The sequence below is a fragment of the Brachionichthys hirsutus genome, unplaced genomic scaffold (genome assembly GCF_040956055.1).
Source record: "Brachionichthys hirsutus isolate HB-005 unplaced genomic scaffold, CSIRO-AGI_Bhir_v1 contig_472, whole genome shotgun sequence".
Taxonomy (NCBI): domain Eukaryota; kingdom Metazoa; phylum Chordata; class Actinopteri; order Lophiiformes; family Brachionichthyidae; genus Brachionichthys; species Brachionichthys hirsutus.
In genome coordinates, this window is record NW_027180436.1 from 1 (window position 1) to 26088 (window position 26088).

The 26088-nt window shown below is 42.6% G+C and overlaps 1 protein-coding gene across 1 annotated transcript; it reads right to left on the reverse strand.

Annotated features, from left to right (window-relative positions):
- Positions 1 to 2824: 2824 nt before the first annotated feature.
- On the reverse strand, positions 2825 to 25301 carry LOC137914904 (eukaryotic translation initiation factor 3 subunit E). Its single transcript, XM_068758390.1, has 13 exons — positions 25209 to 25301; positions 24154 to 24271; positions 23833 to 23950; positions 22250 to 22292; positions 21407 to 21511; positions 16497 to 16622; positions 16054 to 16178; positions 13133 to 13259; positions 12352 to 12453; positions 8957 to 9066; positions 4306 to 4408; positions 3941 to 4075; positions 2825 to 2986 (listed from the first exon to the last, which is right to left on the reverse strand). The coding sequence occupies exons 1-13, from the start codon at positions 25296 to 25298 to the stop codon at positions 2951 to 2953; spliced, it is 1338 nt and encodes a 445-aa protein (XP_068614491.1). The 5' UTR covers positions 25299 to 25301; the 3' UTR covers positions 2825 to 2950.
- Between the last annotated feature and the right edge of the window lie 787 nt (positions 25302 to 26088).

Sequence of the window (26088 nt, forward strand, 5' to 3'; positions counted from 1 at the left end):
CGGGGGTCCCAATTCTTAACCCTCACGGATGTCTCCATAAATTAAACTTTGGTTCCCCTCCCCGGGTTGGAGATCGAAAATAATGAACTGGTAATAGCGACACAGCCAATTTAACTACCCCAGCCCAGTTTTCTTCCGCTGCCTATACGGCCAATTGAATAATCAGAGGTTCTCCACCTCCAAAAAAAAGCAATTATCTGTGTAATGTGTGTAATGAGGAGGGCGCACAAGTCAGCCGTCTCGTCACACCTCTCTTATTGCGCACCCGGGACTGCGCCGCCCTCCTCTCCATCTCATGGAGAGGCTGTAATCGCGGGACGTGAACAAATCATTGGATTCAAATCAGGATTTCCCGGGACGGGGGCTTTCACACTGACCTGTCCGACCCCGTCAACGGAGATAAGTGAAGATGGTGCATGAAGACAGGAGATTCGGATTCAGGCAGGACCTTCTGTCTTATACCCTGTGGGGGCTGGCAGCCATCCACACGTCATCGATCACACGTGAGAGACGAAAACCGACGGTTGTTGTCGGCAGAGAAACGCAGAGAATCAGTCGGACGCGGGAACACGTGTGAGAAATCCAAAGAAATAACCGGAGCAAACGGATTGGAGGCCAGGCCATGAAAGCTGTACCCTTTTCAGCCACTAGGTGTGGCACTTAATCTTTGATTTCTCTCAGGAAATGATTTTCGCGTGAGATCTTTAATGTCTGCGCCAGTTTGATTCTATCAGTGTAAACGGTGGAGAATGAAAACAAGACCTTTCATAAAGCAGAAGCTCTGAGTCGAGCTTATTTTGGTCTTTCATCCGGATTCTAGTTGACCTCACTGCTCACACAAACCTCTCATCCCAACATTACAAAAGGTCACTGAAATGACGGTTTGACATGTTTAACACCACAGAATGCAGTGTGTGCGTGTGTGTGTGTGTGTGTGTGGGGGGGGGGGGGGGGGGGCTCCTACTGCAAGGTAGTTACCGAGTTTCCATTCCATCCCTGGAACTTAGGGGGAAACTTTTAACAATACAATTGAGGGGAAAAAAGAGCAATCAAGTCACGTCTCTGCCAAAACCTATAGCGACCTTCGTCCTGGCATTGTTTATTTCTTTCTCCAGAGAACAGTGACAGACGCTGTGGTGAGGAGGCTGTTAGCCACAGGCCCTGCTGCTGGTTTGGATTCCTCTCTAAAACAACAGGGGAAAGGTGAATGTGATCATCGAGGCCCCAGGAACTTTTATTTTCATGATGTGTCACGGAGAAGGAAGCCGGTAAACCAATCACTTTATTCCCTCCATCCCTCCTCCTCCCTCTGCAGTGGCACATAAGTAGAGGTGACGTCAGCATTTGGATGGTTTGGCTCAGAGCCCTGACTGCCATAACGGCAATGAGAGCTGCTATACACCCTGTTCATCAGAGCCTGGGGCAGCGTGGGTTCTTGTCTCGGTTTGGTAGGTAAAGCTTTATAAAAAAAAAAAAAAACACAATCCAACCACAGTGGTCAAGTTCATAAAATGTCAAGGACAAGACGAGTGACGCAGGCTCAGAAAGTACAGGTTACGCTCGACAATCCATGTTTGCAGCTAAAAGCATCTTCATTTTCCAGGAATAATCCAAGATGACCTTCATAAAGTGGAGAAATGAGTCGACGCTTTGGCGTCACAAAGGTTTAAATTTACTATATTTCCAGTCTCTTCCAAGATCACGAGACGATCAAGCGGACCTTCGGGTCATCATTCTGTCCACTTCCGTATCAAGAGCCGGAGTTATTATCAATGTTCCATTCCACATCGTTCTAATTACAATAACGATCAAACACGACATTCATTTTAAAAGTCTAATGATTCACGTCGTCATTCCGCTTAAACCACTTGACAGTCTTCAGATGCATCTTAGAAGTACACTGAAAATTAACGTCACTTATCCCCATTTCTTCCTTCCGTTCTGAACAAAAGAGCTCATTGAACCATTTTGTCAGAAAACTATTTGCAAATGTGTGAGGAGTTATGCAATTAGCTGCAGATTCCAGCACTCATTACTCTCAATGGATATCGCGGCAGGCCAGTCCACAGCTCGTCTTCGTTAGACGTTCTTTTACGCATTCAAAAATGATGACCTGTTGAGTGAGACGGTTGGACAACTCTCCACACGTGAGAATGCTTTCTACGTTAACGGCCCCACAGACACTGCTCTCTAACAGCAGCCAGCTCATACATCACCGGTACAGGTGGTGGCACGGCTAAAAAAAAGCAGGTGCATATTTTTTTGTGCAGAATCTATCAGTGGATAAATTACCTGCAAGAGAAATTTTAAAGGCACGTCAATGAAAGCCAGTTTGTGAGCAATTGTGTTAAAGAGGGAGGCAGGCGGCTGCTTTTGACCTTCTCATAACTCAGAGGAAAGCGGGGGGTGGGGGTGGAACATTAAAAAGATTGTGTCCGTCTGGCTAATGGTTCTTTATGGCTCCCTCATGTTCTCAGATGGGCAGGATGACTGGCAGTGTGTGTGTGTGTGTGTGTGTGTGCGTGCGTGACCACTGGTAACTGTACATCACCTCTGCTTGGCCCCTTCAGCTGGCGTCCCACTCAGCAAGACCGCCTGCCACGGTAAGGCAAACCACTAAAACACCATAAAACCAACAGACTAAACAGCCATTTATCACCACTGCACACAAGAGCCATGTCACCAAGCAGTCTCAACCGTCCCACTCAGTGACTCAACGCGTATATAAAAACGTCATCGAGTATTACCGATACAACGAAGTCTGACCACTCAAACCTCAACCACCATTTGCTATGTCCAGAAATAAGGCAATCATGAGTGAAAATGGGTTTCTTGGTCTCTTTTATTGAATTGGCAATGACTTGAACCAGTGCAAATCTGTACTTTGCTTTCTGAGAGACAAGTGTGGAGAAGAAAAAAACAAAAGGGCATCAGAAAACAAGGGGGGACACTAAAATCCGGCTTCCTGGCCTGCCCAGTTTGGTGTCTGGAAGAAAGATGAAGGAAATGGATTAGACCACTGCATGTAGATCAACTCAGGACAAACAAGTGTTGACGGCTGATCGTGTGGGTCGACAGGGACCCCGAGCAAGCAGTATGCAAAGTGCTTGAGAGGAGCAGGATGTTATGGTGCTCTGAGTCGTTTACAGCCTCTGTCAATTACAAAATCCCCTAAATGAGGGCTTGCGTTTTATTTATTTATTTTTACACCGGACGGGTTTATGGCTGCACTCTTTCTGCAGATATTCAAACAATAGGGAGAAGGCTAATGGAGCACATCAAGAGATAGCCCCTCAAGAGCAGCACAGTTCAAAAGTGAACATTTACACAACATTGTTGCCGTCAGAGGGGAACCATGCCATCACTCTGCTTGACACACGTGCATGTCCTGGAGGAGGGGGGTGTGATAATGACATTCTGTGTAGTAGCATTACTTGAACAGTCTGGATTACCACGCAAACACGCGAGGTCAACATCAATACGCAGTTGGACGGGATGACTGGACCCTGAGCTAGACATCTGCAGCAGGTCCCAAGTGGAGCAAACTCCAGGTTTTGAGTAATGTTCACCAAAGTCAGCGTGAGGATCCACCTTATTTAGGTTGCTGGGCTGAGTCACGGCGCTCAGGCATCGTTCTGTGATTGTCTGGAGTCTACCTTGTCATTAGGCCTTTGAAGAGCAATGGAGGGATGAAAGCGTTGGCTCTGTTAAACTTGCTCTTACTGGTTTATTTTGTGTAAAAGAGCTTTTGCTGATGGTCATTCATCAACATTCTTTTCCTCGCTGTTCTGGGCTGATCTTACGAGATGCTTTGAACCGCCCTGAGCTCACATTGGGCTTCTAGCAATCCGGCTGGTTATGGGCAGGGATGGCTGCCTCCAGCCTGAAAGGAGGTGCTGACCTTTGTCTATCTTCTAGATTCAACAAATGTGTTCCTCACCTCAAGCTTGGTGCTCTGGGCCTGCTTCTTCTCAATGTTCATGGCCAACATTTGGCTGCGGAACGAGAGGCTCTTTGTCTTTTCAATCACCTGCTGGTAAGGCGATATGGCGTTGTTCCCCATGACCACATGGCCCTGGAAGAATAAAGATTCACAACACCAACCAATCACATCTGCTGTTCAACAAAGCCCAATAACTGGATGCTCAAGGCCCATTCATATGTACTGTAGGGACAGCTAGATGGAGCACCATGAAGGAGACAAGTTACCACTGATCCTTCCCAAAGCCACAACAGCCCCCTGCTTTGAACAGCTTTGGCTAACAATTTGTTCAACTGACTGAGGAAGAGGTCAGAAGGTCTCACCAGTTTGGAGTCAATCTTTGCATCCAGCCTCGCGTTGCGGATTAAGTTGACAATCCATCTCTCCGCTTCCTCAGGTGACATGTTTAATTTGTCTGCCAGCATGCTGTAGGTGAAACAAAGAGACATGGGGGTTCGAAGCGGAGCACAAAAGCAACACAAAAAGGTGGAACCAGTCTTAAAACGGCTACAAACGAAGACCCAGGGGTAAAAACTCAAGTCTTTGCGCTGATGAGGCATTAATAATCCATGAAAATGAATCCACATGACATTACTACCGTTTTATCACCATTCTTATCAATGTACTTATTAGCATCATTATCAACTGCTGTCTGGTTTTAGAATATTGAAGTGTACCATAAATGCTAGTTTGCATTAAGTCTCAGCCAATGCATCATTACATTTGGTCATGATTGATATTAGGCCCCAAAACACAGTTTACCTGGTAAAGTTAATAATAAGAACCTTGACTTGTGGGGGAAAAGGTGCGCAACAAGAAACACACCTCAGAAACCATTCTAATGCCCCCCCTCCCCGTACCAACAGCAGCTAGATTTACAGACTTGTACCAGTAACTCGATTAGCGCTGCTGGGCCGACCCCGTGTCGCGAGCTTCTGTGGTTGCTTTACTTTTTCTCTCGTTTTCCACACACACTCTCTCCCGAGCTGGTTGCTAAACTTGCCATGACACTCCGGTCCAAAGGCTAGCTGTGTCTCAAAATGAGAGCCAGGTTGGACTCTGGCTCGCTCTTTGATACGCAGCTAGACAGGGATGTGTCGCCGTGGAGGGGGGGGAGGGATGAGGGTGACTGGCATTCTTTGATCCAAAGCTTTCCCCATCGCAGCTGGCTTCCCTTGTGGCTTTCAAAATAACTAGACCCCCCTTGATACCCTCATCTAGACCCCCTTTCTCCCCCATACTTCCTGCCCCATTCCTTCTGTTTGAGCCCCCCCTCCACACAGACCACATTTCATATAAGGGCCTCAATAAATATTCTCACCCCGTCTGTGCACTGCCCGTAATTACTACACCCACCCTCCCTCTCATCTCAGAGTAGGTCACCAAGCCACCCCCAACCCCTGGAACCACCCCACCCCGGAATAACACACACACCTTATGAAATAATGTAGGTACAAGTTTGTGTACAGCCCGTTTGTTGTACACAACAATCGGGGTTAAAAGGGAATACATACAAGAACCATTTATTTTGTTAATTGTCACTTCCTGGTCCATTAATCTCATTCTGCGAGACCGGTTCAGTGAGTAAGCTCCAGTCTGCCCAGCCCACACCAGTCGTCACGCCACGGCTCTGCAAACTCTAATCCCACTGCCACCATGTTGAAAGTTGGACAAATTTGAGATATTCTTTTTAAGAAAAGTAGACTTATTTGGGATTTGGGATAATATCTGCCTCATGTCAAGACTAAAAGAGAAACACACGGATAAGAAATAAGACTTGCACATTCTAACCCATGAATGTTGGTCAAATGGTAGCAAAACCACACGAAATTGGGAAGTGGCATGATGTCAGCTTCTGGATCGGGCCGTCAAAGCATAAACAACACAAAAAGACATTACATCAGCATAATGAGCTGAATGGGGTTTGGTCTCCAAGTGACGGCGCATATCACTCAACACTTTCACCGCAGCCAAGTGATACACGAGGCGGATAACGAGATAGAGAAGAGCCAGTTGTGTGCTGATTCATAACCATCTCAGCAGCCCAGAGGAGAGCGAGGGGGGAATCAGAGGTCACGGATCAAACCCATCACTCGTGCGTGGTGCGAGTGTTGAGCAATTCAGATTTGTATTTCTACAAAGTGGAACTAACACCTGTCTGATAGGAGCCAGCGTTTATTTCTTTTGTAAGCTTCAATGTTTGCAAGACACCAAGGCTACATTGGTGCATCAGCGTGTCTTATGTCCACCCCAGCGTGTTGGTCTATAAGAGTATAAACTACAAACAGGAAATTCAATCACACACTCCAAGACTCAGAAAGTCCATTCATTATTTATCCCATTAAGTAATCAAAAACAAAAAAATGAAATGTGTAATTGGTTCAGATTTTGCCCGTGTGATGAAGTGATTCCTAAACACATTCTTGGAGTTTTGATAGGCAATTCAGAAAAGTTGGGGTCCATGTCATCATGTCCAGGTCAGACAAGATGATCAAAACAAACATGGTCTGGTTTCCCCACATGGGATTTAAGCTAAACCCCAACCCCTCTGAATGCCCCAGAATGCCCCAGGCCTTAGCGCGGACCAGCCAACGCACGCTAATCTAAATTTCAAAAGAAAATCTTCCAATGTTTTTCCCCCCCCAATGAAGACATTTGTGTCAGAGACGCCAACTTCATCACATTGTCTTTCATAGGTGTACAGCCGCTACCACTATGTAACATCAGAGCAAAAATATAACGATATAAGGGGGTAAAAAGTGAAAATGAGGAAGGCAAGAAAAGTAATTTTTAAAAAAACTGCTTTTAATTCAAAGCTGGTGATGGGACAGACTTAGACAACCTATTCTATTGACATCAGCCCTGAAGCCAAGCAGACGAGCCTGCATGGCTGGTTTTATTTTACACAATCATGATCTTGTTCCTTGGGGAGAGGAGATCACTTTCATTTCGACCCCTCACTCGCTCGGCTCCTGAGCTTTCGACCCCGGGCTAGGGTACTCCTTTGGGTCTTTAGACCAACCCTCACACTTAAAGAGAAGGGTCAAGCATTGGACTCTAACAGCGAGAGAGAATGGGGGATGGGGAGATCCTTCTAACAAGTAGTCGTCATCTTAACCTTGTTTGGCCTAAAATTAATGCACTGGTAAAACATATGATAGTGTTTGCAAGTCATCTGGAACTGGTGAGGCCAGTGTGCCATCTTCAAACTGGGCCAGGTATGATGTATAGATGATCTGCAGTGTTAAATTCCAATATACAAAATACTACATCCAATCTTCAGTAAAGCGTCGTGTGTAAAAATACAATCTAAAGATGAGGGTAAAAGAACCGCCTAAAGCATTCACTAAAAATGCCAAGTGTCCTCTTGAGGTCAAAGCAGAAATGTGTCAGGGAAGGACTAAGAAAATAAACCCCGTAAATCAAACAAATTAGAACCACACTCGAGATAGAGAAGTCTAGACAAAAGGATGTGTGTGCATGCAATTAGTGCGAAAAGAATTACATGTCCAGTGCCGGCAAGATATTTTATATAAGGATTTATTGCAAAAAATAACTCAATTGCGTCAATTCCAGTTCCGTTCTTGTGTCCTAAGCTGTGGGCAAAACGCGAGCTAAATATGTGCAAACGCATCATGGCCAACAGCTGTAAAATGGTCCTCATTAAAAACAACCCATCAAATTAATTTGAGTCCATGCCAGCATGCACCGAGCCTCTGAGAAGGGGACTAATGAGTTGGGAATTTGAGTGCATTTCAGAAAGACACATCCATCGTCATGATGAACCAAAAATAAACACGGAAATCCCTGTTTTCATGCATTAGTCATTCATTCCTGTTTTTAGAAACCTCAACAATCGTAATATCTGAGCTGATGAAAAAAAGGTGAAAAGTAGAGAAATCACTGTTCAACTTCCTCTTTGAGTGTTACCGCTAGCCTTTGTGGTTTTTAACAACTAAATGGATCCAATTGCAGTTAGGCTGCCAAAAAGAACCAGAACCCCTAATCAATTCCAGAAAATCTGCGACTGGAGATTCCCACTGGGCGTGATCATGTTCCACATTTCAACCTTGACTACAGACCTCCGTGGCTCTACGTAGCAGTTAATGCAATCATTTTCATGTCACCAAAAGACATTCTCTATATTTACTGGATTTTATTTATTTATACGGTTGGACTGAAAGCAATTGTCAATTTGTGCTACTCATTAATGAGGAATAAGGAAGCCAAAAGGAAAAGGGATAACTGATATATTACCTAATATCAAGAATTATATACAGCAACAAGCACAAATCCATCAAAAGATGACAATTAAAGCCAGGAGAGCAAACGCCCTATCGAAGCCACTCCCCAAATGTGATGTCAGAGGCAGCCAAATCATATATACATAACTGCAGGCAATTAGTTTTATTTTCTCTGCAAAAACCCGCACTAGTAAGCACCGTCTAAACTTCTTGGCTTGGGAAAGTAAAGTAGATTTTATAAAAAATAAATAAACTTGGAGTCAAGAGACCAACAGAAGAACCTCCATTCTCCCAGAGAAAGAATTAAAAGGTTCCCGTCTGTCACAGCAACGGAAAGTAACTCAAAGTCCTGATCTCTCTCCAAAAAATAAATACTGTTCGCAAGTTGACCTTAAACAGGTGGTCTTAAAAGTTCAGCGAATAAGGCAACCTGTGGAGACTTGGAAGCAGTTAACCACACATGTTTACCCACAAGATGTCAGAGGTCAGCATGAGTTTGCAGAAGGGCCAATAAATGGCTAATGACGATGCAAACGTTTGTTTTTTTCCTGTTTATTTCCAATCAAGTCATTAAACAGGAATTCCTGTTATTAGGGGATTCCCATCTGAACCCTGTCTTAGAGTCAGTAATTTAAAGAAACTATGGTGTGCTGATGCAGCATTGGTAATGAGAAACCCAACTCTGTAAAAGGCGCTTTCACTTACTTTGGGTCATAACAACATTACTAACCTGATGCTGATGCATTGATGAATTCTGCAGAAGGTTTCAAAGATGAAGAGGCGGGCATTTTCAATGAAGTCCTCCAAGCAAGCAACCAAGAAGAAGTCGTTCACAAGAACCTAAGTGGCAAAGCAATTAGAATTGTATGAATACATAAATAAATGCTTTTCTTAGACTGGGGCCTTCAGATTTCACAGAAATGGAGTCATGACAAGTTTTGATTCAATTTTAATCTGCTTTGAGGAATTCATGCCTTATTCAATTCAAGAAAAACAAATGCGTTCGACCAAACAAAATTCCAATCCAGTTTGATATTGAGAAAAGAGGATCATATTGGATAATGAACCAAAATTCAGTTTGGACCAAAGTTTTCAGAAGATCAAAATGTCCTGTATAAGTAATCCCAGGCACCGCAAGGTGCTTTAAATAAGCCACAAATCCTTAAATACGGCAAACACCACATGAGACAACACCGCAAGAACAGCACCAACCAAAGAGATTACCGCGTTGACTCATCTGGTCTGCTGGTTCCGTCTCTACTCCAGCATGCAGAATAGCCAAAAAAGTTAGTCGTGCAAGAACTGTCCTCAAACTCCCAGATGAGAGCAAGTCTTTCCAGGAGTCCATGAACCGTATGACCTGTGTCTTGCTAAACGAAGAGATACATCTCCTGTTTGAAACAACTCACCTGCATGTAGCCGATTTATCTACCGGTACTTTTAATGCTCGTGACCCAGCGGTACCATTGTGTGAAATGCTCCCTTTTCTCAGTGCGCAATTTCACGTCACAGACCATCATCTTCAAAAGTCCTCCAAGAATTACCAGCTGTTTGCGCAAGTTGAGAAAGCTGCTATCTGCCCAGAGTTTTGTTTTGTTTGGGGGGAATGAAAAGCCCAAACAGACTGAATCGGTTAAATGAAACCTAGCGCAACCTTCCATTTGAAAACAATTGGTTCAAACTATTACACGGGGTCCAGTGAACTGGAGACAGTAGACCTGAAAACAAAACTCATTCCGCCATTACAACAATCATTAAATGGACGTGTGCTACTTCTCAATGGTTTAAAATTGATGCATTACAAGTGTTCTTTAAGACAAGAGCGCATCCCAGTGGAGTATCCGTTTACCTCAAATCAGTCCGCAGTCTGTAAGACATTGCTTTACCTCTGAAGTCAATGCGTTCTTTAATGGTTTGCATGTGCATTTCTGCTGAGAAAGAAACTGCATTATCGAGTTCAAACAACGCCATTTAGAGAAAATGTTTGCAGACCATCACAGGTGATGCATCGACGGAGCCATTAAACAATTCCGAAACCACCCGCCTCGCTAAAAGTCGATTGTCGTGAAGTGAATGAGGTTTGGGTCAGGGGGGGCCCTTGGAACGTACTGGACATGCTCTGATAAGATCGATAGATTAGTCTCTTCTTAAAAGCACCTGGTTGGTATAACCTGGGCTATGAACTGAGAGGCAGGAATGAAGCACCCAAAAAGGCAAGGCCAGGACCAACCTAGGAATTTCCTGAAGAGTTAACATGCGTTTAATAAGGTCAGCGAAATAGGCTGAAATAGGACTCAGCTCTCATATGTTGATAGTACAGATCATCATTTGGAGACGGCTCCTAGAGGCTTTTGTACAGGAAAAATCCAATTACAGCCACAGAGGAGCTTAAGGTTTCACCGGTGTTGGTTTGTTTGTTTATCTGTGCATTTGTCTGTTAACAAGATAACTCAAAGGTTACGGACGGCTCTCGATGACATTTTACCAGGAACAGTTGATTAAATTTTGGCGATCCAGTAGAGATCCTGGATTCTGGATCACTTTGAAACATAACATTTCAGTCAGTGGAGCTTCAAAAGTTGTTCAATATATCGGTTTTTCAAAATCTTGTTAAATATGCATTTACCATTTACTCACCAAAAATCACAGTCAAAGCTGCCTGATATGCAAAATGTCTCTTCCATCTGATCCAGAATATTGTTAGGAAAAAATATAAAACTGTAACATTGAAAACCCCATTTATGGATTAAAAAATCAGTTAAAAATACAAAACAATTCAGCTTTACTTTTCATGGTTGGTGTATAAAAGATAACTTAACCTTTTGATGATGATCCAGATTACCATGTGGATAGTGTAAATCTGATTGTTAGGGGAATGAGCTGCTTGGTGGAGGTATTTTCTAGTTTTCTCATGGAACATGCTTTGGAATTTGTTAAGGATGTAACAAATATGCCCACATGGGTTTGGTTCCAACTTCCTCATTTGTTAAACGGTGATTTAGTAACATGCGTTTGCTTAATATTTAGGTTAGCATCAAATGGAACAGTCAGCAAACCGCTGACATGATCTATAAACATTTACTCACAGAGTGCCATTTGATCATGCCAGATGTTTTTAATTTTCTGAGTTTATCGGCTAGAGGCAAACGATGAAAACGTGGCGAAAATAATCCCATTTTCCCTCTTATTCCTTCGCAGGTCCAAAACAACAAGCCTTCTGATACTTCATTACACAAAATAAACATAAGCACAAAAACTGAAAAAAATGTCCTGTATTGGCACGACAAAGGGGAAAAAAAGAAATCAATAAAGTTTGCCAATTCAAAATGATCTTTGAAGTTTGTGATTGGATAGGCCAAATGTTTTAATGAAAGTGAGCTGCTCTTTTATCACAGATATTCACTGCTCATTAAAGGTTTTTCTAATCCATACAACAGACTGTTTTGTTATGCATGCCACAAATAATTAGTCCAATACAGTAGTCCCATCATGTACAATTAAATTTCTAATTTATTTAATTTAAGTTTGAATGTTTAACAGATGAGATCACAATAATGTTCATGTATTCGGCTTTGTAGTCAATGTACAATGACTTTTATAGTATTCTCATATACGGTAATAGTTAGATTCAGACAACTCAGTTGATATCAAGTACCCTTAAATGACACCATCACAGATCTCCCCTTTAAAGCACGTGCACGCTCACATGGAGACCTTTGCTCATAATGCTTTATTGTTAACTACGAGCTCGATAGGTCGACTCCAGGCCACATCAACATCTGACAGAAGCCTGAGTCATACAGTGTCCAAGAGGACCTCTACATATGACGGCATAATACAAGGCACAGAGTATCGCTGATGCGTCAGTACTGAATTCCACCAGAAGTCCAGAAAAGAAATATGAGACAATGGATCACCAGACAGGTCAGACAGATCCCGTAGTTACTAATGATGCTTACTGCAACACGACATGTGAAAGTTCATGAGTCCGACCTGCAAATCTAAGGTCCTCAGAAGACCTCAGCACTGTCACGGAGCGGCACAATAAGAAGCAGCTGCTTCTTCTTAGTCTGGCAATAAAACGTTGAAACGAATGCTGGAGAGGTTATAACAGAGGTTACTCACCGACTCACACTCCCTCAGTTTCTTTTGAGCGCCATCAAAGTCAAAGTTTACATACAGACATTCCACAAACTCTGTAATTGGATCTTTGTAGGTGTAAGATTCCTGAAAAAAAAAAGAAGAAATACAGAATATCACCATCATGCCAAAATATATTTGTATCAGTTCTGCTCAAGCTCAATTAAAGTTGCCGTTCAGCCATGGTAAGATAAATACAAAAAACATAAAATCTGAATGAATCATGAAATATTTGTACACGTGTTTTTTTTTTTAAAGAAATTGCAAATATCAGCATACAGAAATGCATTTGAAAAATCATTACCCTTTGTCTCCTACAGGTTATCGACAACAATAGCCATGAACAAAATCACTTGCCAAGCACAACAGCTAAATAAACCACAATTCAGAAGGACAGTGAATGCACATTCTGCAGAGTTTCAAGCCACGCTTGCACACATGACTTCAGGTCATGAATAGCATGGAGCACATCTTTTAGCGATTACCAACAACCCACCAAGATGGTTCTTAGAGCTCTGCAGCAGTTAGTGACATTAGTTGAGAAGCCATCAGTCTAACACAGTCTGTCAATTTACTACCATTCTCAGAATGTCTGGGTTCAAGGCTTTCCAGCTTAGACCTGAATCACTGTGTAGAAAAGTGTGACGCAATCCTATTACATTACCTACATGGTCAGCATTTCTTATCCTTCAAACACTACATTGTCTATGAGCAATGATCTGTTGAGTGTGTGTGCACTTTGTAATCAAATGAATAGACCTGGTACCTGCTGGATGACCTTCACCAAATCTTTCAGAACCTGACGGCGCTTTCGGACATCCTTGTTCGTAATGACCGCAGTGGTCAGATAACGCAAGATGTGTGGGCACATGGTCTGGATAGCATTGAGGTATCTGCAATTAGGCAGGATTAAGTTAATCATTTATCACACCAATCAAAGGATCGCTTTACAAAAGACAATATTTTGGCATCCGACTGGGATGCTGACATTTAGAACAGATGGGTGTCCTAACAAGACCCTCAATTCTTGACATAGGTCCCTGCTTCAAGCCATCGCTTTCATTAGTGTCCAATGAGAGGGAGGAGGCAAAGGAAACCTTGGCAAGGAGATCCCGATCATTGAGGAGGGACCTGCCCAGTAGCTGAAATCTAACCCATCAGGGACTGATGTTTCAACCACAGGTCAACTGACTAAACACTGAACAAGAGACAGGATGTTCAAGGCGGATTCTAATCCCACACCGACTCTCATGTTCAATTAAAAAAAGGAGGAACATTCACAAAGCTGGCAAACAATAATGGACATGGTCTGTATCACCTTTTAAACTCCCACTCCACCGGGGCTCCTATTAACCAAACTAGATGTGAAAAAGGGGAGCCGAGTGGGCCCCTTCATGCCTCCTACAGCTTCGGGCATTAAAAACAGATGGTGTTCAAAAAGGGTGCAATGACAACATTTCAATAAGAGCACCAATTAAAAGGACGGGGCCCCGTGGCCGTGGCGATCCATCCATCTCCTTCGGCTTATCCGGGAACAGTTCATGGAGGCAACAATCTCAGCAGGGGAGTTTTCCAGACTCCCCTCTCCCCAGACACCTCCTCCAGCTCATCCAGGGGGAATGCTGAGGCGTTCCCAAGTCAGCCGAGAGTCTACCCAGCATGTCCTAGCTAGGTTTCCCCGGTGTCCTAGCTACATTGACCAGTAAATGGAGACCGATACAACGATTGCATCACTGCAGCCACTGCACCGATCTGTCTGTCAATCTCACGCTCCATCCTTCCCTCACTAGTCAACAAAATCTCAAGGTACTTGAACTCCTCCACTTGAGGCAAAGACTCCCCACCGACTCGGAGATGGCAGACCACCTTTTTCCGGTTGAGAACATGCTGATCCTCGTCCGACTCACTTCGCTGCACAACTCCCCCGTACGCGCTGGAGGCCCAGGCTTGATGATGCCAACAGGACAACATCGTACATAAAAAGAAGAGATGAAATCCTTTGGTACGGGAGGGTGTGCTCTGACTACAGAGAGATCTCCCCAGCCTCCCAGGGAAAATCTATTTCAGGGTAGTGGAGAGAAAGGTTCGACTGATAGTCGAACCTCGGATTCAGGGGGAACAATGCCGTTTTTGTCACGGTCCCAGAACAATGGACCGGCTCTACACCCTCCATCATGTGCTCAATGGTTCATGGGAGTTCGCCCAACCAGCTCACATGCGTTTTGTGAATTTGGAGAAGGCGTTCAACCACCATCAGCCTGGTTTTAGGAAAGCTTGTGCCCTCCCTTTCTCCGCGTTTGGCTTCTGTGGAAGACCACAACGCTCTGTGCGGTGTTGCTGATTAACTTACACTTACTCACTCTCCAGGGGGGCTCAAATAGCATATTGGGACAGTAACTTTTTTTGTTTGAGAAAACAAGGATTTCTGGTTTGCTGAAGATGCTTCTCAGGAATGTAGCCAAGAAATGCAATGAAAGTTCTGATTTCATCTATTCCAAGGGGCTTTGGGAGAACACAAAAAGAGCAGGGTAAAAAGGTCCAATTTATTTCACGTTTGGAAAAGAAAAAAAATGAATAATGACTGCATTTATAATTATAGAGAATGGAGCAACTCAGGATAGGATACTGTAGTTTGTGCCTGTATCATCTTTAGATACTGAAGGAAATATCCCATAAAAAGGCAGTGCTGTCTGTCAATAGCATAAACTCCAGACCAACACATGCTGACTGCAGGGGTAAGGGAGGTCATATGTGGACCTGAAGAACAGCCGCTGGTCACCAACTTGAGCCAGAGGAAGTACTGGTCAAAAGATGGGGAAACAAGAGCCAAGCCTCAGGAGGAAAAACACCAGGTTTTTAGACTGAGAAAGTGAAAAGCACACAAAAAGGTTTGTCCATACAGATGTTTGGAAAACCTTTCATGAGTAATTACCGTGAGGCTTCCTTAATCATCCACAATAAAATCAAAAAACCGAAACATTTACGGAACCATACATATATAAATGCTATGCTGTGATACTATCGGCAGGCCAGTCATCTGCAACTACACGAGCCTGCAATCTGGACAGGGGAACGGCACAAACACACTCAAATCGGTGGCATGCCATTTTTAACACGGAGTATGAAGTTTCCGTTCTGTGATAAACGTGGCCTGTTTTCTGACGTGAAGCGTAAAACAATTCTGCAAACATTTAAAAAATATCAGTAGGGTTAATGAAAACGCATACAACCCAAAGCTATGAAAGCAAAGCAAGTAAATCTTGTAAAATTAGCTTTCCTCCAAGTAAAACAAGGATAACTGTGGCTACAATACAACCTTCAAATCAATATACTTATACCGCTAATATAGTCTGAGGATAATATCCTTTAACTATACATGGTGTGATGTCACACAGCACAAGAGAAAACTAATTATTATAATTTCACAAATAAGTTTAATATTTGGTTGAATTCAAGATAACATTTGATTATGGGCTGTGTGTTGGAAATAACCTGAACGGGTCAATGGAATGCAGCAGTAACCCGACTCTGAACCCTGCCTTTTCTATTGCCCTTGTTTTGTTGCACTGGAGCTCATCTTTACATCTACATCCTGGTAATCTCATTAAAAAGGAAAAAAAAAAAATTGGCAATTACTCTGAGCTAAAACAAGGAAGTAATTGAAATAAAATTGAAAATTTTACTTACTGTGGCTGATAGAGAAAGAGCTCAATGATATTGTCTCTACCCTTAGGGTGGTTAAAGAAGACAAAAAGAGACCAATGAATGAGCCATGTCCTCTGCTGCAGAGCCTGGAGAGGGGAGGTGACAGACTGGACAAGACAAACAGAAGAAAGGATGGAAAGTTAAGAAAAGTCTGTCTCCTCTGGGACAAACCAAAAAAAGAAATTATAAATACAATTTTCCACAGTCACATAAAATCGGTTCTATTCTAGTAAGGCAGACGAGCAAACGATTCAAGTGTTGACTTACCCTGTCAACAAGCAAAAACAGAAAACCACCTCACGCTTAAATCTGAACTCTACAGCGTACAGAATTAAATACCACAGCACAGCAGCGCTGATGGCGAAATGTCAATACCAGAGTCCATGCACGATTATCCAAATTGAATTCCGAGGTGAGGCACTTACATTGTTATCAATCGTCTCTCTAAGGCGGGTGAGGTCCTCCATGGCTGCTTCCCAGTTCTGCATCAGGATCTCAGAAGCCAGCTTCCCCCACAGCGAGTTCAAGGCATTCTTGTCAGTAACTGGGACCTGATGAAAAGATAAGATTCACTATTACAACTTGACGCAGACAATACAGCACACAAAGCAAGTTCTTCCAAATAACTTGACAGCCCAGGTTTTCGTATAATTCGGTAACATCTGCATCCGTAACTGAGGCTCAGTTTGCCACTGCTTGCTCGGCTTCTGCTACAGAGCAATTAAATTATGTCCATGTATGGAGCATCGTAATTCATACTGAGCCCTGATTCGTCTCAATATATACAGGTCAGGTGAAACAAAAATTTCACCTGAAAATTCACCACAATCAAAATGATCCCAATCAGATACTTCCATAATCTTTCAAATTTATGAGCAGGTCCAAAGCCTGTGAAGTGAATCGCTCGTACAGGTTTTACATATCTGGTGTTTAGGAGAGGTTGCAGTTATTGATGTGTATTCATGTGTACTATGTGGGATATAACACATTGAATATTTCAAACCGTATTTGGCTGTGCTTGGTTGAAGTTTTACTGTCTGGGACGTCACAAGAATAAAATGTCACTCGAGATAATCAAATTACAGATCAGTCTGATTCCAATTTATTTTTTATCTTGGGTCTTATTGTAGATTGCCATGTTGTTACTAGCGGAAACAGAAGTCAAGACCCTTGTCATGCATGAGGCCTCACGAACAAATTCTGGGATTCTGACATCATTCGTGGAAAACATGTGTAGCTATCATGGGCCCCCATGTTTAATCTGAAAATAGCTGAGTAAGTCTTTATCTTGTAATTGAAAAGTACAAACTGGAAAGTACGTTCACCTGGTGTCCTGATATGTAAAAGGTTTTTAAAAAAAAACAAATTATAAAAATCTATAAAATCTCCAAAAAGGTTGGGTGGCATTTCATTGAATTCTCTCCAGCAGGTTTAGAAGAGATGTGAAAAGCCCTTATCACGTTACATTGTGAGAAATAGGAAGAAGTAATAGACACGGTTAACCCCCCTTTAGTCTTTTTGGGCAGTTGGTCAACCAAGGCTCAATATACAGATGGCTTGACAATATTACCAGCTGCAGCTTTAGTCATGAGATTTAAGAAATACTTTGGGATGGTAGTCACAAATAAATTAAATTATCCAGGCTAACATGCCAAATAATTATTGTAAGTATAATGTTGACAATTTTTATTTCTTTAGTATTTTTGGCAAAGTTTAGCCCCCCTTCGGAGATAATTGCATTAAAAGCCTTCAGTAACTGGACAACTCTGCAGTCACACAAGGTGATTGGGATGAAATGCGAACTGACAGATCTTTGAGGATAATCACTCACAAAAAAAAGAATCTGTTTTTCAGAACAGACTCAAACAAACAAAAAGAAACGTGTAATGAAACACAGGTTCAGAATTCCTCTGAACCTCAGCAAGGCAATCACTTTGCAGTGGACACCGGGCAACACCCTAGGGCTCATGGGAAACTCTGCACCACAGCAGTTCACGATAACACCAGATGCAGTGACATGAGTCAAGCAGGAAGTGAGAGTGGGTGTCTGCCGAACGGCCAGAGAAACCTAGATCCTAACCACACACCCCCGTACGGCGCTGGGCAGCCGCTGAAGCGGACTGTGAGACACGACAGATGAGTGGTGGACACACTAAAAAAAGAACAGGTTTCCGCTGGAACCCCACAAATCAGTAAAAATATTCAGAAATGTTGCTCCCCCCCCCCCCCCCCGCCCTTTCCAAAGATCAATTACACTGATGAAGAAAGCTACCGTACTAGATCATGAGACAACGGCCAGGAATCTAGCATGAATGGTTTACAAGTAACAAAGTCACAAGATAGATCAGTTTTGTAATAAAGAGAAAAAGATATTTGCCCCATTGCCAGTATAAAAAGGTCAGCATGTCCTCGGAAGTTTTTCATTTTGTTTATTTTCTCTCTTTGAAGTCCCTGCCTGCTGCATTTGGCTGACCCCCAGGTTAGTATGGCAGCTTTACACACACACACACACAGTTTGCCTTTCACTAGCGGCCACGCTAGAAAAGTTTCGATACCTGGGTTTTTCCAGCAGTTACCTTAAGTTTCCATGGGTTTGTGAAATGGGCACATTTTAGCTGACTGCCCAGCAACAATAAATTTACTGTGCCGGGGATCTGTCGGGATACTCAATCTTTATTCTGAACATCCAATCCCTGCATTAAGTGATGATATGAATAAGTTGCTCTTTTCGGGCTGGGCCACAATGTAACCAGACCTGAGGCATGGATTTTGCAAGGCTGGCTTACTTCGTTTAATTGACTGGGTTTCCCACGTTAAATGGCTTTATGGAGCCTAACCTCTCCCATATGGGGGAAGGGGAGAGGAGAGAGGAGAAGGGCATGTGAGGATGGGAGGTCCACAAAACTAGGGAGGAGGAGAAAGGTATAAAACACTCCCAATAATGGAATCATTTTCTACCTTTTCCCCATCAAAAAAGCTCCTCGCATCATCGAAAGCAAAAAACATCGAGTCCCAGAGCCTGATCGGGCTTTAATGCAAAATGAGCAGAATAACAATTTGAGGAGTGAAAGAAAGAACTTCTGGACTTTGAACGACATACCTCAATTAAAGCAATTTTGGTTTATTTAGACTGAGTTGCAAAGCCATAAGCAGCTGTTGTTGGAACAGTGGAGCGAGCATTGCAAGCTTCTGAAGACTTTTCTTCATGCATTTCTATCATTTGTTTCTTGGTGTGGAGTGAAGATGGAAAGCTTTGGTCAATTACCAGTCATCTTGTCTCAGTTGCAACTCTCTAGACTACAGATTTGAGTAGATCAGTGAAAAGAAGAAAAATAAAATCCAAGTTCCCAACTGCTTTGCGTTAAGAGGGTTGTTTGTAGAGAAGTGGGTTCATCATCACGCAGTCACTGCCAAGTTCCTGAGAAGGGGACCCTTCAGCACTGTGAATGCCCCACGATGAGACAGAAACACGGGCACCCCAAATACGAAAGGCAACGCGGCGGAGTATCAGGTGCCAATTAGACCAAGATGTTTTTACACTAACGGACAGACAAAATGCTGCTTTTCTTGCCCGTTCTTTTCAGGGCCGGCTTTGGCCTGAGTTCTAGCTTTACCACCAAGTTAAACACTGAACCAGGCAAACAAAAGCAAGAGAAAAAAAAAATGAATGAAGCTTGGAAGCAATCGACTATAGAGTCTGGTTCCATTTGTCATTAGAGTGCATTTGGTTAAGCTAAAATTCCTACACGGGAATGCAAGACAACCCCAAACAATCACAAGTGATAACTTGTGTTTCATTTCAAATAAAGTAATAACCCAAGTAAACGGAGGCGACTACAAGCCTGAGGAAGTCCCGCACGTGGCCTGAAGGCAGCCCCGGGAGACAGCCGACCTCGCCCAGGCGTCACTGCTCGTACATCAAATGATATAAATGTATAGGAACTACAAAGGATTCATTTGCTGCATCTCACAACACTTGACATCCTGCAGTATAAAACTCTTTAACCTGAATACTAACCCAATCAAATATTTTTTCCATGACAAGTGATCCATAATTGCTTAATGCGATGGCAAATGATAGAATTTTAAACTACCTATCAGAACCACGTTGTGATGTGCGCAATGCTGCGAATATGCGCCTTGCTGTGCATTTAGAGACGCTGGGGGTGCAGCTTGCCAGCCCACCCAGCCCAGTTTATAAACGCCAGTGTTCACTGAATATTAAATCCAGCATTGCAAACGAGTTTTCTGGTTCTTTTCTATTGATCTGAACATAATATTTTCACACTGTCCCCATTGAGCAAAGGCCTTTAAAGGGGACATTTATAATGAATCCGAAACATCTCTACGATGATGAAGTGGCATCTTCCACGTGGCTGATATGCATTAACTTGACACATAGTTTAATACCAATGCTGCTGACAGATTCTCACATCTCCTGAGGCCAGTCTTTGCAGTCCAGCTGCACAGAGCCCATTCGCTGCCGGTTCATCTTTTACTCATTTATAATGGCAAATATAGAGAAACCACAAACGCTAGAACCCAGGCAGCAAGTTACTTTGTTTATAGAGGAAATGGGGTGTGTGCTAACAATACCGCCAGTATTACGAGATGTTAGTCACTCTCTGCAAAGCACCCATTGGGCATTATTTCTTAAAAAACATTTATCTTTATTTAAATCGTTTTTAGTGTATACATTTTTCCTCCTGCTCTTCATTCAACTAAACAATGCTGCATAGTGACGGCAGGCGGCCATTATGAGTACACAATGAGTGCATCGCCTCGTCATGCATCCCAGACTCCCCGACTCACCTTGCAAAATGTGTAACCTCTTGATGCCAACTTTGAGAAGCCTTGCATAACTTAAACACACCATAACCTCAGAAGTCGTGACAAGGGACTCTCTTGCCACAGCACTCAAATCAATAAGCTGTCTACTGAGGCCGGCCTCCCGAGAAGACTACAGACAGATTATGCAGTCTGCCACTGATCACTTGGCCCAGTAAAAGATCCCACTCAAGCCTGAGAGCAGCAGTCTCCTCCTAACACAAAAGACGTGCATGGAATTGAAGAGGAATGACGTAAGCTGTTCACATTCAATTACTTTTAAGTGTTCTGTTCCTCGCCCATGCATGCATCGGCCTTGTGAGGACCTACAGCATTCATGCATACATAATATGATGTTCAACTTTAGCATGTCAGAAGAAAATACATATTTGAGGTGGTACATTGAACTACTACGGACACTGTTTAAGACAAGGAAAGACATGCACTCATCTACAAACAGCTATAAATGTTAGCTGGCGAGTATCACTTTCAAGAGCTGAAAACTTACCAAGACACGAAAGAAGTAGAGATACTCAGCAGCACCAGAGTAGTTTCCGCACTCGTACTGGAACTTAGCATATTTGTACAGGGTGTCCAAGTACTCCTGGCGAAACTGCAAGACAAAAATCAGAGCATCACTTTGGATAACAGACGATATACAAGCTAACGTCAAAGCCTTGCCTTTTTATTGGACATCTTAGTGTCACGTCTACCTGGAAACTTAACTTTAATTTTCAAACTGTGGTGGGTCAGCCCTGTAGACGAAGTTAAGGCAAACATTGCTACATTACATTAAAGGCATTCTGCCATGAATGACAAAAGGAAATTTTATTTTTTAACAACCTCATTATCCGTATTTTAAAGTCATTCTTATCATCCAACACTTCACATCAATGGGCACTGATGTCACACCATTCACTCAGGCACATCGAACTGCAACAGGCAGCGAGTGATGCGGGCTGCCGAGCCTTTCCCTCAACATGCTGAGGGGCCCTGCGCCTTGGCTGTGTGGGGGTGCAGTTGGGACAGCATGCAGGTCAGCAGGATAATGCAGGGAGGGAGAACTCAAACATCATGGTAAATATAGAACCTCCGGCATGCTTGCGGCTCAATCCACGAGTTCCGAGCTCCTCGGTTTATTCATAACAATTCACCACAGAAAGCAAATGTCCACAGAATTTGTGCAAGCCATTCAAACCCCGAAAATGACTTAAGGGTTTTGGGAAGTAATTCTGCATTTCCTGGCTCAGCCAGCCCCTCCCACTTCAGCCCTAAAACAACCATGGGTTCACACAAGAGGCATGGGAAATGCAGTGAAGAAGTGAGATGTCAGCAGATCAGGAAAACTTACATTGTGTTTCTCTGCCAAATACTCAAAGAGCACTCGTCCATCCCTGCAAAAAACAAAACACAAGAATTGAGTTTCAGTCGTGAGAGATCGTAAAACTTGAGTTGCCGTTTGTCTGACATCAGGCACATTTTTCCAATTCTGTTCCAAATTAAAAGCTGCACATACGTGAAAACTACTCGACTTTTGAAATGTGATAAGTTGCTTATTAAATTTGGCTGGCAACTACAAATTTATGCTAAGCATGTCTGGTGAGGAAAGTGCCTGTGAGTATCTATGGTTTAGTCAAGAGAAGAATGCACTGGCACTTCTGAACTATGATATCCCAACAGCATTTTTATAACGCTGACTAACCTAAAATCTTGGTGTTTATGTGGACACCCAACTGAAACTATGCGTTTATTCTAGAATTGGAAAGAATTGGTGTGCATTTAGTGGCACATATGCGTTGTGCGAATCCAATTTGGGCTAAGGCAACATTATTCATGCCTTAGCTTACATGGTGGTCTGATGGTCTGTACAGAGTTATCTCTGGGGCTTGTTCGTCACTCTACTGTACAATACAGCCATGCACAGATCTGCATCATTTACCTACATCAGTGGCCGTAATGTCCAGCTCAGTAAAAATACCTTCTTTTTTTTTAAGTCTTTTTCCCACTAACACGAAATGGGTGGTGGTGGGGTGGTGGTGGTGGGGGGGGCATATCCACAAACATCTTGCGATGCAGAATCTTGTAATTTGCACTCGTTTGGAGATTTACATGTGCACTTCAAATCGGCATGTAAATTACACATCACACCAATGGTCGTCGCACACATAGTGCGTCTAGCAATGACAGATTATATCTCCAAGTATGGGATTAAAATGAATTGCTACAATAGCTGCACTTTTATCATTAAATTAATAACTTGACTCCAGATTATTTTTCTATTGTATAACAAATCAATGGAATGAAAGAAAAAAATACTCAAACTCAAGATGTACACCTGATTCAGTATCAAAACAGAATTTTCCTCCTGACTCTGTATTGACAGCATCTGAATAGTATGCTAAAAAGGGCAACATAACTCTCAGGCTTCAAACCTCTTAAAAGGTTTCTACAAATCTGTGTCCCAAATAAAAAATAGATGAACTGTGAACGTGCTTTTCATTAACTGGACAGACACTCGTCAAGAAGTATGAGACGAGCACAAGAGTGAATGCATCGACACAACCACCTTCATAAATGAACTGCGCACACACACACACACACACATTATATATATATATAGCGCTTTTCCACATTTCGCAGTGCCCAAAGCGCTCACATCCCCAGAGCTGGGATTCAAACCACTGACTTACCGATCACTGGACGACCCACTCTATGCCATCTGCCTCCTTTACCTCTGATATCACTGGTTTAGGCCTCAGAAAAGCTAAATACATTTTTCACTTAAAATGAACTTCCATGGACTCCCGAAACAATCTTGTCATTATTGAATGAAATACAGGTTTTACAAAATTCTAGAATCAGAGCAAATGAGACGAGCAATGAATTTTGCAACTAACTGATGGTGGGTTTTTTGTTTCTTTTTAAAGACTTCACCTGGTTGACTGCATCTGCCTTGTAGTCTCTTGGTCCTCAAACATTTTCACAATGGGTTCCGTCTCTGACTGCAGCTGCTTGAGCTGGGCCACAACCTCGGTCCTCTTCTCCCTTAGAGCTGACACCGGAAGGATGAAGAACGTTATTAGTTACAGTTAACGCCACACGCCAACAGACGTGATCTCCTCCGACAATGCTTTAAAACAAAGAGTGAAAGTTCTCAATATTCCTACATGAACTTTGAGAGACAGAAATGTCAACAGCTTCTCGTGCGTGCCTGTTAAATGGATAAGGGATGTGCATCTGCGAAGCAACACTTACTAAAGGGAATCTCCTTTTCAGGAAAAAGGCTCCTATGCACATCCATAGCGAAGTCCACCATGTTTGTGTCGCTGAGAAGATCCAATTTTCCATTAAGCAGCTCCTGCTCATTGTAGATCTAACAAAGACGATAAGAGAAGACAGTGCAGTACACAAGGCTGCGACAAAGTTCCACAGGCTACGCTGTTCGTTTCCAACTCGATAATTAGTGTCTCCGTGTTCATCGCATACAAAGTGGCCAAAACAAAATGAAACGCTGACAATTACTCGCTCAAATTTAAAATCTAATGGTGCTTTCAAGACAGCATTCAAAACAGTGAGACGGAATAACCTTTTCCTACCAATGTAATGGTACGTTGCAGGTTAGCTTGATGCTACGTTATCAATACTTTTGGAGAACCCTACCGTCTCCTCCCAAAAATGCTGTTACGTTTTAGGGACATTTTCTAACAGATTATCATCTGCTAATCCAATAAATCCCACATACTTTAACCTTTTCTTTTAATTATTGCTAATAAAGGTCTTTGGTTATCTTATTTTGCTTAGCATCACGGCGCTAGTATATCCCAGCTGGGCTGCAAAATCGTTGACTTGCAGTGCCAACGTGAATACGAACATCGTCAAAAAACTGTATAACACTACAAATATGAAAACGCACATTGTTCGGAAGAAATTCCGTGTAGCTCATAAAGTTCGCCATAAACACAAACAACTTCCGATTTTCGATTTCAAATTTCAACGACAATTACAATATTTCTTTATCTGAATGGGTTACGTAATTATTCATATCGACACCCTAATCGAATGGCAGATCTAAAACATATATTTGATACATTTATTCAGAACTATTAACATTTACATGTTTTGATACTTTTATTTTGAAAGCAGGTAACTATTTACATCCGGTGAAACATTGCTGCTTAACGCTGGAGCAAAAAGAAATGCGGCCTGCTCCGAGGCGTACAAGACATTTACAACAGTTCAGACGCCGTACATAGTGTAATAAAATAACGAAAAGGTGTATCAAAGTGTTCACGTGTTCAAATATTCCATACCTCTTTGACAGCGAGGAACTCCAGCAGAGGAAAAACTAGATGGCGATCTAAAAAGTGGGCAATCTTGGTGGTGAGATCGTAATCCGCCATCTTTGCTCCGGAGAAAGGAAGAGGAAGCACGTGGTTGCTCTGTGCGGAGGGTCCGACCAATCAGCGACACTCAGCGTCCTCGACGTCGGAGGGGTGGACGGCGTGACGCACTTTTTACAGTTATGCGCGGCGGAAGTATTCTAAATTTACACTTTCAACAAATTCTATTATCTGGGCAAATTCATATGTTTTTTTAGATAGATGCATTTTATTTTATTTCTCAGAAAAATATAAAATGAAAAAAATAAAAAATGTAAATGATCTTTAGGTGGTTGAGTGAGAGTAATTTTTTTGATCCAAATAAAAATTAAAGCAGATATATAAATGTTTAACTAAATCCAGTAACTACTACGGTCACAGAACTGCGAATTTGATTGTGGATGAGGCTTGATTGTACTGGTAATTGAGCATCTGCCATTGCAGAGTTCTACAATACTCAGCTGCCTGTTTTTCGTATAGGCTTAAGATCCACAAACATTTTACCCTTTAATTCAAGCTCATTTATGGAAATGTGTAAACTTTTGCTTCTTCACTTCTCAGATAATGTCTGACTTTCCTCAAATTTCCCATAATTTTCTTGTGGTGTTGATACAGTGAAACATTTCATTTATAAAGAGAGATCCAAGATTTGCTGAATTTGTAAACATAGGCTTTCCCCCAGACACCACCACTATTTCTCCCAAAACCCCTGTGTGTGTGAGTGCGTTTGACCGCGCATGACTTTTTAACAGCACCATTTGAGGGCAAATATTGCGCTGATGAGCCCTACTAATGGCCCTGTTAAATTTGA